This window comes from Phocoena phocoena, chromosome 7 (assembly GCF_963924675.1).
Source record: "Phocoena phocoena chromosome 7, mPhoPho1.1, whole genome shotgun sequence".
NCBI lineage: Eukaryota > Metazoa > Chordata > Mammalia > Artiodactyla > Phocoenidae > Phocoena > Phocoena phocoena.
In genome coordinates this window covers 49277038-49290308 of record NC_089225.1, presented here as the reverse complement: position 1 = coordinate 49290308, position 13271 = coordinate 49277038, and the positions used below count along the sequence as shown (strand labels likewise).

The 13271-nt window shown below is 35.2% G+C and overlaps 1 protein-coding gene across 6 annotated transcripts in view; it reads left to right on the top strand.

Annotated features, from left to right (window-relative positions):
* LOC136125958 (sodium channel protein type 1 subunit alpha) overlaps positions 1 to 13271 on the top strand; it is a 93141-nt gene that overhangs the window by 35124 nt on the left and 44746 nt on the right. For 2 of the 6 annotated variants that reach the window (XM_065880984.1, XM_065880983.1), the window contains exons 11-16: positions 823 to 1119; positions 2460 to 2592; positions 3400 to 3638; positions 5044 to 5217; positions 6829 to 7185; positions 8700 to 9182. In XM_065880984.1, coding sequence (XP_065737056.1) covers positions 823 to 1119; positions 2460 to 2592; positions 3400 to 3638; positions 5044 to 5217; positions 6829 to 7185; positions 8700 to 9182 — 1683 coding nt within the window. Of the gene's footprint in view, positions 1 to 822; positions 1204 to 2445; positions 2593 to 3399; positions 3639 to 5043; positions 5218 to 6828; positions 7186 to 8699; positions 9183 to 13271 lie in introns of all 6 variants that reach the window. The other 4 variants (XM_065880982.1, XM_065880980.1, XM_065880985.1 and 1 more) reach the window with 3 other exon arrangements.

Sequence of the window (13271 nt, the reverse complement as noted above, 5' to 3'; positions counted from 1 at the left end):
TGAGAAAATCTTAGTTTGCACAGGTAAATCTACAGTGGGGTGTAGTTGAGATAACACTGCATTGAAAGTCAGGGGACCCAGATTCTCACCTGAACCTGTCTGCTGGTACTTGTTGTAACTAATGACATTTCATCTTTCTGGTCTGCAGCCTTTTTAATGAGAAAAAAAATTGTAGATAACTGATCAGTAATCTACAACTCTTTGGTTATTTTATATTGTTTTTTCATCCCTGACTACTTTATAAACTATCATGCATGCTTCTGAAAATATTCGTCATGGTATACTTTATCAAAAAGCACATCACTCTGAATTTCAGAAGTCTTCAAGTTCCAACAACACTGTGCCTTTTAGCTGAAACAAGAACAATAATTAATTTAAAGTGATTTTAGAAAGATAGACTAAAACAATTCGTGAAAAGTGTTAGAATTTCTTGAAGGGAAAGAGCAACGGAAACAAATGTGCCCCTGTTAAGGTCATGCTACTGATATTTATTGAGTGTTTACAATGTCCATAGTAAGATACTAAAGATGCTTGCTTTTGAATATGAAATATGGTGGTTCAGGGTTTTGTTTTTCAATATCTTTAAGTTGCGATCTATCTCCCCAGTCATTAATCTCAAGGGCTAGAAATCGTCTCTTAGAAAAGTAATTTAATTTAATCCAAATGCACATAAAACGAGAATGTTAATCAAAAAAGGATGAGTCACATTCTGTTTTGAATGCTGAAGTCCCCTTCAACTTAATCTTGCAAAATAAAAGCACATTCCAAATGGCCATATTAATATGATTTTATTATTATTTGTTTTTGGTTTCAAACTTTTAGTCTTTGTTGAGCATCCGTGGCTCCTTATTTTCTCCAAGGCGAAATAGCAGAACAAGCCTTTTCAGCTTCAGAGGGCGAGCAAAGGATGTGGGATCAGAGAATGACTTTGCTGATGATGAACACAGCACCTTCGAGGATAATGAAAGCCGCAGAGACTCCTTATTTGTGCCCCAACGACATGGAGAGCGACGCAACAGTAACCTGAGTCAGACCAGTAGGTCGTCCCGGATGCTGGCCGTGTTTCCAGCCAATGGGAAGATGCACAGCACTGTGGATTGCAATGGTGTGGTTTCCTTGGTTGGTGGACCTTCAGTTCCTACATCGCCTGTTGGACAGCTTCTACCAGAGGTGATAATAGATAAGCCAGCTACTGATGACAATGTAAGGAAGTTTTAAATAGTTCAGGCATGGCTGGCTCATTATTGCTGCACCAGCCAGTGTTTCTACAGAATGGAACCCCTTGAGAATGATACCTGGTTGGTCAAGCTGTGAATGCACCTGCATCTTTTAATATCTTTAAGAGAGTATCCAACTAAAACTTAAGGCTTCGGCACCTTCTTGCATAACACCTGAATGCATTTACTTATTAAACGTGCTAAGGATAAATTAAACACAATAGTAAATGACTGCTTCCAGTTGGAGGATTTGCTATATACCCATGCTGAACTTAGACAGCAGGACATCCTCTAAAGCTCTGGTGTAAGAGTAAATGAACGATTCTTATGTTTAACTGTAAAGGGTGTATAATAAATCTTTCCAACGGATTCTTCAATATAGCTCTGCTTTAGTTTAGAAGATTTTCAAGAACACTGTGCCTAAATAGATAGCTTCAACATTATCTTAAAATTTCTAGTACGCATATTTGTCTTACTAAAAAAAAAATGCTGATATAGGTCTTCTCAAAACTAATCTGAATGAAGAGACACAAATAAAAATATTAATACAGGCAGATAAAAGAATTGTCTGTGTACAAAGATATGTTATGTGTTTGTGAATGTATACCCAGATGAGGAATTTCTAAACACATGCTGCCTCTTATTAGACTTGGAAATATATCAGCATGGTGAGGCATGACTAAGTCAGAATTAGATGACTTATTGCTTTGGTACCCTGGATGAAACTGTTGTCCATGCAGCATGTGTTGTTATTTTTTTAACATACAGTTTGTGTTGTCAATGATCATCTATGTCTTGTGTCCAGAAAATGAGATGGCAGCTACGAGTGTTGTAATTATTTGTATTTCCTTAAAAATAAAGGGCTACCTTCTCAACATAAAATGCCTTGATCATTTAGATGTCGTTTCAAGTTACTACTTTTTACTATTAGTTCAGAAATAAGGAAATTGTTAAATATGTCTCTCACAAATTTATCAATCATATCCAAATTACGTTATGTCTCATAAAATTATGAAATCAGAGGGTAAAAAAAAAAACCCTCAGTTTTTGCTGTATGAGTAAATGGGTAACAGTTTGGACATTCCAGGCTAATGATACAATAAGTCAGCAATATCTGCCATCACCAATTAACTATGAACGTGCATGTCGCATGTGTTTCATGAATTTCACAGCGTCACATTGGTTGTTCACTTATCATATTGCTCAAGTTAATCATTTAATACATTAGCATTTTCTTTACAGGGAACAACCACTGAAACTGAAATGAGAAAGAGAAGGTCAAGTTCTTTTCATGTTTCCATGGACTTTCTAGAAGATCCTTCTCAAAGGCAAAGAGCAATGAGCATAGCCAGCATTTTAACAAATACAGTAGAAGGTTTGTAACAAGTTCCATTTCCGTTTCAGTTGTTTTCACTGAGCTTATATTGTCTCGTTCGAAGCGAATGTCTCTGTGAGTTGGAAGCAGTGTATTCTAAAGAGAACATAACAGGTCTTATTTAAGAGTTATTTGTTATAACTACTCCTGTATTCTGGAAGCTTTAAAAAAAGTTACTTAAATTCTGTGATATTGAAACTAAAGAATGTATCCTGTGTGTGGCAACTCCTTGAAAATGCAGAATAAAGCATTTCTGTTAGGGGTTTCTAATCCCATTAATCATGGTGTTCCTCTCTTCTGTTCCACTTAGCGTAGGACTTCCTAAATACTCTCAAGATTGGAGGGGAGGAGTGGGTCATTCTCACAAAATAAAAACAAATTGAAAAGATGATTCTTGGCTCTACCCTATCTCTCTGTCCTATCTCTTATAGCCTGAGGATGACACCATAGCCAGACATTAACATAGGATTACACACAGTCTACACTACTCCAACCCATATTCTTATTGAGACTTCATTTAAAAGACCATTCACTTAACTTAAGGCAAAGTATGGAACCACAGGATCAATGCATAAGAGAAGAAAACCATTCTTTGCTACCTCTGTTCTATGTTTATGTGTGAAGAAATATTTTGGGCCGTCTAAAGATTAAATTGTATAGTTTTTTTAAATCAAGTATAAAAGAGGTTGACTGTTGCAAAGGGAAATGTGTTGGTTACTAAAAAGAAGTCTAGTCGATTTGAAAGGAATATATGTGTGTAACAATATCTTTTGGTGGTTGTTTTTATTTATTTATTTTTAAATCTAGAACTTGAAGAATCCAGGCAGAAATGCCCACCCTGTTGGTATAAATTTTCCAACATGTTCTTAATCTGGGACTGCTCGCCACATTGGTTAAAAGTGAAGCATATTGTCAACCTGGTTGTGATGGACCCATTTGTTGACCTGGCCATCACCATCTGTATTGTCTTAAATACTCTGTTCATGGCCATGGAACACTATCCCATGACGGACCATTTCAATAATGTGCTTACAGTAGGAAACTTGGTAAGCATATTGGAAGGTAAATGTGTTCAGTCTTCAAACTTTCTGTTTGAGAAACTCTTTACATTTAATAACTTAACAGCAGTCTTTCCACCACCCTTTCTACCTCCTGGCTCCCAAAAGATGGGAATTATATCTAGCTGGATATATCCTACTTTTGCCAAAAATAACAGCCCTTAAGATCAAAGCAGAAACTGAGAAAGAGAGCAATAGGCACAGGCCTACAGTACCACTTGAAAAGTCAATATTGATATTTACAACTATTTCAAGCTACAGAAGCAGTCCATAGTTTAAGGACACACTTTTTGAAATGATGTTATCACAGTTTCCCTACCTGTAGAAGGCTAAAATAAAATTGCAGATCTTTTTATCCTGCTTAGTCATCATCATTATAAGCAATAGTTTAACAACTCAAAAATGTCTCCAGCTTTTCCGCTTCCAGGATCTAGGTAGACCATGTATTGTTTAACTCGTCTATTTTAAATCAAATCCATAAAATATTGAAAACGTCCAGTACATTTTGTGTATTATAGGATTAGCAGTGCCACTTTTGGTGAAGGTTGCCACTAAATTCTTTCTCTTCTGTGCTTAAAAAACATAAATTATTAAAGTGTTCGTCTGTTGACTCAACATAGGAATATTAGCTTTTATTTGCTGAAAGAATGGTCTCTAAAATAATGTATGCATTTTCCATAGTATTTGTTTTAGGGTTTAAGGTTTTTGATGGTGGAAAGCAAAGCATGTAAAGCATCCTGAATTATAGTATTTCTATTTTTAAAGCTTTAGTATTTATATAAGTTTAACCAAAAAGTTTGTTTGGATTTTTCTGTAAGATGTTACATAAGAGGATTGGCCAACCCAATACTATGGAAGTAAATTAATTTTTTTCATGTGCATAACAAATACTGATAATAGTAATGCACATATTATAATATAGATACATATGTATAATGACAACTATCTGATTAGAGGGAAATGTGAATAAGCTTATAGATACATAAAACTGTTTATGGGAAAATCTTGTCAGTAGCTGTGCTGTATGAAGTCTGAAAGAAAATGCAGTTTGATGTGATGGAAAGAACACTGGTTAAAAATAGATTTGCTCTCAATCCTAGTTTTGCCGTTTTCTAGTTGATATTCGGCAAATCATTGCACCCATCTGAAGACCTGTTTCCTCATCTGTAAAGTCATGGTTATAATACCTGCATTATGTGTTTAATAGCGTTTCTATTGAGGATGAAATGAAATAACTTATATGAGAGCTTTTCATCAACTATAAATTACTATGCAAATGTAAGCTAGTAATATAATCATTACTAGTATAAACATTTTGTTCTAAGAGCAAATATTATGTCATTCTACTTTATCATTATCTGATGGAATTAGAGTAACTTTGTTTTGATCTTAGGTTTTCACTGGGATCTTTACAGCAGAAATGTTTCTGAAAATTATTGCCATGGATCCTTACTATTATTTCCAAGAAGGCTGGAATATCTTTGATGGTTTTATTGTAACGCTTAGCCTGGTAGAACTTGGCCTGGCCAACGTGGAAGGATTATCAGTTCTCCGTTCATTCCGATTGGTAAAACAAAACAAAACAAAACAGCACAAAGACAAAAACCTTTCCAACAAGCATCATAGGTTTTACATCATAGGTTTTACCACACACCATTAACATTTTAAGTTTTTGTGTGACATGTGCATTGTCAAAAACAGTCCCTAAATGGAAAAAAAATTGTTCCCACTTATTTAGAAAAACCTTTATTGCAAAAATCCTAGTCACATAAAGTTTCATATATTCCTCAGTTACCATTCTGACTAATTATTGTTTCTAGATATGACTATAGTTAATATTTCTGGATCTAAGAAAATATTTTAATGAAAATGTTTCACATTTTAATAGTGCTTTGAAAATATAAACACCCTTTTATAGTGGTGGATGACAATCAGATATAAGATGTGTATGTAGAAACTCTTCCTAATTCTACCTCTGGAAAATATGCTCCTTCCCAAAATCAGACAAGAGAAATCTGTAGGATTACTTGCTATGTCCACTGCTTCACATATATGTCCTTGCAAATCAGGGAAAGAATTATAAAGTCATGGGAAGTATTCCAGGTTTTTAAATGCAGGTACATCTAGCTATGTCAGTGCTCCAAAGGAGCATTATGAATAATAAACACTTTTCTCTACTTACAGCAGGGCTCAATGTGATGGTACTTTGCATGCTATTGACAAATGAGTATCTTTGAGCAGAGATCATTGAGATCACATGTTAATATCAGTGTCAGGCCTGGTATGCCTTACAACCACCTTCACAAAACAAATTAAGGACAGTTGGTCCCCAAGTAATCATTAAAAATTCACTCTCAGGGAAATTGATCTCAGGGTTAAAATATGGAAGAATCAGATTCTTCCTAGGAGGAGTCCAAAAATTAGCCATGCACCTGAAAGTGATCAAGGGCAGGGCAGATGTAAGAGAGTCTTTTTGTTTTGGTTTTTTTGTTTGTTTTGTTTTGTTTTTAGATAAGAAGCTCCCGATGGGAAGACCTTTACTTCTTATTTGGTAAAGTGCAACATTTGCTCACAGCTCTCTGTCCTTGATAGATTAGGAAATGTGTCTTGGAGTAAAGACAAGCACTGACACAAAGACATCCAGACAGCCTGCTCTCCATGCCTTTTGCTTAGGAGAGTGGTGCTATGACGGTGCAGTGGCGCCAGGTCATTTCTAATTGGTTAAGGTCCAGAGGTGGATGGATTTAAAAGTTTGGAAAGCAAAGTACAAGAATGCAAGGTGGCTCTTGCATATTTCCCCAGTGAAGATTGGTAGATTGTAAGTTCTTCAGTCAGTAGTGGGTAGATTGTAAGTTCTGCAATCAGTATTGGTCCAGGATATCCACTAGCTTTTTTTTTTTTAATGTCTTTTGTTATAGATATATCTTTCTTATTGAGGTATAATTGATATACCAATATATTAGTTTCAGGTATACAACATATGATCCAATATTTGTATATATTGCAAAATGATCACTACAGTAAGTCCAGTTAACATCCGTCACCATGCTTAGTTATAACATCTGCATAGCAGATGTTGTAAGAAATTCAATTTTAATCACTTCTTAGTAAAGCTCAATATATGTAATGCTTTTAAAGATTGATCATAATAATATACATTATTTTTTTAATTTTTCAGCTCCGAGTTTTCAAGTTGGCAAAATCTTGGCCAACATTAAATATGCTAATAAAGATCATCGGCAATTCAGTGGGGGCTCTGGGAAATCTAACCTTGGTGTTGGCCATCATCGTCTTCATTTTTGCTGTGGTCGGCATGCAACTCTTTGGTAAAAGCTACAAAGATTGTGTCTGTAAGATCAACAGTGAGTGTAAGCTCCCACGTTGGCACATGAATGACTTCTTCCACTCCTTCCTGATTGTGTTCCGAGTGCTGTGTGGAGAGTGGATAGAGACCATGTGGGACTGCATGGAGGTCGCCGGTCAAGCCATGTGCCTTACTGTCTTCATGATGGTCATGGTCATTGGAAACCTGGTGGTAGGTACCCATTAAGAAATGTGTTTCAGAAATACATTAAGAGCATAATGAAATGATGACCATTTTGTCCAAAACAAAGACTATGATTATTAATTTTAAAAGTCTATTACCTTTGATACACTTACAGTCTCACTTTGACAATACAACCATATAGCAGTGACCATACAATATTTATACTCAACTCCATTTTGTCAATCATTTCATCATATTTATTATATGAATTCCAATAGAGTATCATATTGAAGACAGGTCTAGTAGGAAATGTTGGGAACATTTCATAAATTCAGATCCAAGGAAGGGAGAAGTCTGAAGAATAAACTTAGAGAAAGCCCAGTCTTACTTGACAGTATAGTACTAAAAAGTGGTGCCTTTAAATGCTCCTAGTTATTTCACCTTTTCCTTGCCCCTTCATGTTAGTTAGCATTCAGTCACTCTATGTCATATGGCAGATGCGTGAACCAACCTGGATTAACCAATCCTTTAGTGGCTCTATTAACCAAACAAAGGTTGGCTAATGATGCCTGAGATTACCCAAATGGAGTAACTGATCAATCCTTTCTCTTAAGTTTGGAACATTACTGTTATAGAAATATATAATATACTCCAAAGGATATGTACATTAATATTACAGTCTCATGGAAATATTAGCGACTGATTATGAACAGTTGCCTAATTAGTGAACAGTGGAGTATGAGAAATGCAGTAGATCAAGAAAACATGTGTTGATGCCTATGTTAAGCTCATAATTCTCGTTCTGGGTCATAATGGTTATTTTTCAATTAATATCCAATTTAATATCTCTCTTCAAAAAAGAAACTAAAATGCATTTAAATGCATAATTTTAAACACTAATGAATTTTAGGTTTGGAACTCTTATATAGAACATGTATAAATCTTGTTTCTTATATTCATACAATTTTAAATTTAGTAAAGCCATAGGTCAGCTCATTCAGCATCTTCATTTTATAAGTAGGGGAACTTGAGACCAACAGAAATCATGTCTTTGCCCATGGATGAACAGTGAAGTAGCTATTGAACCAGACCACAAATTCAGATCACCCAATTTCTTTTTTTTTTTTTAAATTAATTATTTATTTTGGCTGTGTTGGGTCTTCATTTCTGTGTGCGGGCTTTCTATAGTTGCAGCTAGCGGGGGCTACTCTTTGTTGCAGTGTGTGAGCTTCTCCTTGCAGTGGCTTCTCTTGCTGCGGAGCATGGGCTCTAGGCACACGGGCTTCAGTAGTTGTGGCGCACGGGCTTAGTTGCTCCACGGCATGTGGGATCTTCCCGAACCAGGGATCGAACCCATGTCCCCTGCATTGGCAGACGGATTCTTAACCACTGTGCCACCAGGGAAGTCCCTAGATCACCCAACTTCTGATCACTGTGCTGTGGTGTTTCTTGTCTAGTTGTTAGAACTTATAGTTTCCTCCACACTTCAAGAAATAAGTGATCTCAATCTGCTCTTCTTCACATTGGGGTGAGATTATAATGATGTTTGTATTATTTTTAAGGTCCTGAACCTCTTTTTGGCCTTGCTCCTGAGCTCATTTAGTGCAGACAACCTTGCAGCCACTGATGATGATAATGAAATGAACAATCTCCAAATTGCTGTGGATAGGATGCACAAGGGAATAGCTTATGTGAAGAGAAAAATATATGAATTTATTCAACAGTCCTTCATTAGAAAACAAAAGATTTTAGATGAAATTAAACCACTTGATGATCTAAACAACAAGAAAGACAGTTGTATGTCCAATCATACAACAGAAATTGGGAAAGATCTTGACTATCTTAAAGATGTAAATGGAACCACAAGTGGAATAGGAACTGGCAGCAGTGTTGAAAAATACATTATCGATGAAAGTGATTACATGTCGTTCATAAACAATCCCAGTCTTACTGTGACTGTACCGATTGCTGTAGGAGAGTCTGACTTTGAAAATTTAAACACAGAGGACTTTAGTAGTGAATCAGATCTGGAAGAAAGCAAAGAGGTAAGATTTTATAGATGTGGGTGGGTATAAATGTATATGTGTATACTTGTATTATATTGCCTGTATTTATGATTATATATTCTCCATGTAGAATATTTTTGCCATCATATAAAATATTTTTTCATTGAAGAACCAAAGATTTAAGCTCAGTGAGGTGATTAATAAATTGAAGAATAATATAGTATATGTGTAAGCTTTCTCATCCTAAGTAATGGATATTTGTTAGATAATGAATGAATGAATGAATGATCCAAGAAATGAACAAGCATCATCAGATTTAATCTTTGTAATAACCTCAAAAGGATGTGTTATTTTTCTAACTTTTCAGATAAGAAAACTAGCTTAGGAAGTTTAAGATCATGTAGCTAATGAGGGGGTATAGCTGAGAATTGAATTCATAATCTTTGTTTATGCGTTCTGTATATCTGACACCATACTCATTAGCTCACTTACATGGAAGAGAACTGAGCAACAAGAAATAGTCTATCCTCTGATTAAAATTACACTGATCTGCATATTAATATTCCAGGCTGCCATAACAATGTACCACACACTGGGTGGCTGAAACAATCAAAATGTATTTTCTCACATTTCTGGAGACTGGAAAGTCCAAGGTCAAGGTGCTAGGAGGGTCAGTGCCTGGGGAGAGCTCTCACCTTTGGGTGTGGATAGCTGCCTTCTGTGTCCTCATTTAGCCGTTCCTCAATGCATGGGCATATGGATAAATAGCTCTGGTCTCTCTTCTTCTTATAAGAGCACCAGTGCTGCTGGATTAAGATTGCACCCTTATGACCTCACTTAACCTTTATCACTACTTCACAGGACATATCTCCAAATAGAGTCACATTGGGAGTTAGGGCTTCAAAATATTAATTTTGAGGGAACACAATTCAGTCCACAGTAACTGACTTAGAAATATTAAGCTAAAACTCTAATGGATATAAAAGATAATTCCGAAGAAGTCTAGAACAAACCACCTTCATTTCCCACTTATTGTGTGGAAGTCCCAAAAATGGTAAGGTGCCTTAGGTTACACAGTCCAAATTTTTAAATATTTATTTAAAGACTATTTTTTAGAACAGTTTTAGGTTTACATAAAAATTGAAGGCAGAAAAATTTCCACATACTCCCTGCCCCCCCCCACATATATAACCTCCCCCATGATCACCATCCCCTACCAGAGTGGTATATTTGTTACAATTGCGGAATCTACATTGATGTGTCATTATCACCCGAAGTCCATAGTTTACATTTGGGTTCACTCTTGGTATTGTCCATTTTATGAGTTTGGACAAACGTATAAAGACATTTATCCATCCTTATAGTATCACACAGAGCAGTTTCATGGATCTAAAAATACTCTGTGCTATGCCTATTCATCCTTCCCTCTACGCTAACCCCTGGCAGTCACTGATCTGTAACTGTTTTTGCCTTTCCAGAGTGTTATATAGTTGGAGTCATATAATATGTAGCCTTTTCACACTGGCTTCCTTTATTTAGTAATACACATTTAAGTTTCTTCTGTGTCTTTTTATGGCTTGATAGTTCATTTCTTTCAGTGCTAAGTAATATTTTGTAGTCTGGATGTTTAGTTGTCCATTCACCCACTGAAGGACATCTTGGTTGCTTCCAAGTTTTGGCAAATGTGAATAAAGCTGCTATAAACATCCATGTGCAGGTTTCTGTGTGGATATAAGTTTTCAGCTCATTTGGTTAAATACCAGGGATGGCAATTTCTGGATGGTATGCTAAGTGTTTTGTTTTGTAAGAAATTGCCAAACTGTGTTCCAAAGTGGCTGTATAGTTTTGCACAGCCACTAGCAATGAATGAGAGCTCCTGTTGCCCCACAGCATTTGGTGTTTTCAGTGTTCTGGATTTTGGCCGTTCTAATAGATGTGTAGTGGAACCCCATTGTTTTTTAATTTACATTTTATGATGACATATGATGTGGAGCATCTTTTTATATGCTTCTTTATCATCTGTATGTCTTCTTTGATGAGGTATCTTTTAAGAGCTTTGACCTGTTTTCTGATCAAGTTGTTTGTTTTCTTATTGTTAAGTTTTGAGAATTCTTTGTACATTTTGAATAACAGTCCTTTATCAGCTTTGTTTTTGCAAATATTTTCTCCTAATGTGGCTTGTCTTCTTACTCTCTTGACAGTGTCTTTCACAGAGCAGATATTTTAAATTTTAATTAAATCCAGTTTATTAACTCTTTCTGTCACGTATTGTGCTTTTGGTATCATATCTAAAAAGTCATCACCTTGTCCAAGATCATTATATTTTCTCCTGTTATCTTCTAGGAGATTTATAGCTTTGCATGTTTACATTTAGGTCTGTGATCCATTTTGAGTTAATGTCTGTGAAGGGTATAAGGTCTGTGTCTAGATTCATTTTTTGCCTGTAGATGTCCAGTAGTTCCAGTACCATTTGTTGGAAAGGACTATCTTTGCTCCATAATATTGCCTTTGCTCCTTTACCAAAGATCTGTTGACTAGATTCATGTGGGTATATTTCTGGGGTTTCTGTTCTATTCTGTTTATCTGTTTGTCTATTCTTTCATCCATACCACACTGTCTTGATTACTATAGCTTTATAGTATGTCTTTAAGTCAGGTAGTGGCAGTCCTGACTTTTTCCTTTTCCTTTGGTATTGTGTTAGCTATTCTAGGTCTTTTGCCTCTTCATATACACTTTAGAATCAGTTTGTAGATATTGACAAAATAACTTGTTGGGAGTTTGATTGAGATTGCATTGATCAATAGATCAATATAGATCAAGTTGGGAAAAACTGACATCTTGACAATATTGAGTCTTCCTATTCATGAACATAGAATATCTCCCACTTTATTTAGTTCTTTGTTTCTTTCATTAGAATTTTATAGTTTTCCTCATATAGACCTTATACACATTAGATTTATACCTAAGTATTTTATTTATGTAGTGCTAACATAATGGCATTTTAAAATTTCAAACCCCACTTGTTAAATGTTAGTCCATAGGAAAGTGATGAACTTTTGTGTATTAACTTTGTAATCTGCAACTTTGTTATAATCACTTATTAGTTCCAGGAGGTTTTTGTTTTTGTTTTTTTATGTTTTGTAGATTCTTCGGATTTTCTACATAAACAATAATGTCATCTGCCAACAAAGACAGTTTTACTTCTTGCTTCCTAATCAGTTACGTTTTGTTTCCTTTTCTTGTCTAATTGCATTAGTTATGACTTCCAGTACAGTGTTGAAAAGGAGTGGTGAGAAGGGATATACTTGTCTTGTTCCTGATCTTAGTAGGAAAGCTTTTAGTTTCTCATAATTAAGTACAATGTTAGCTATAGGTTTTTTGTAGATGGTCTTTATCAAGTTAAGAAAGTTTCTCTCTATTCCTAGTTTACTGAGAGATTTTTATCATGAATGGGTGCTATTTGTTGTCAAATGTTTCCTCTGCATCCACTGATATCATCGTGTGATGTTTCTTCTTTAGATTATTGATGTGATGGATTACATTAGTTCATGTAGTCTAAATATTTTTAAATACTTTAAATACTAAATATTTAAAATATTCAGAGGATCAAATACTATCAACGATATTTTATTAGGGATAAAGTTCTACTAGGGATATTACCATGTCCAAGATAATGCATTTTGACAGTTGATCAAGTAAGATATCATAAGCATGTGAATTATTGCTTATGTCCCTTTAAAGATGTTTCGAGCTTTTATAAGTCTCCGAATAGGCTAAGTCGTCCACTACTCTTCAGAGTAGAGCTAATATCAGAGCTGGAAGCTGCCACCTTGACCTCAGCCTGTGGGCTTCCTTAGGTAAATCAGATTTGTGTAATGATAGGGGGAGAGAAAGCATGTAGAGATGTAATTGTGGGTAGATCCTCATTACATTTCGCATGTCTATGGAAATGGATTTGGGAGATAAAAATTACACATCATTTTTGCAAAGCATTGTAAAATTTTTTCAGGATTTTTAATTTGAATATTATTTCAGTTCAAACTTTGTTCATTAAAAACTTGAGTTTTGCTAAAGAATCTGATGGAGGCTGATTTTTTTAGTTGTTATCTTTATATTTTAAAAATTGGT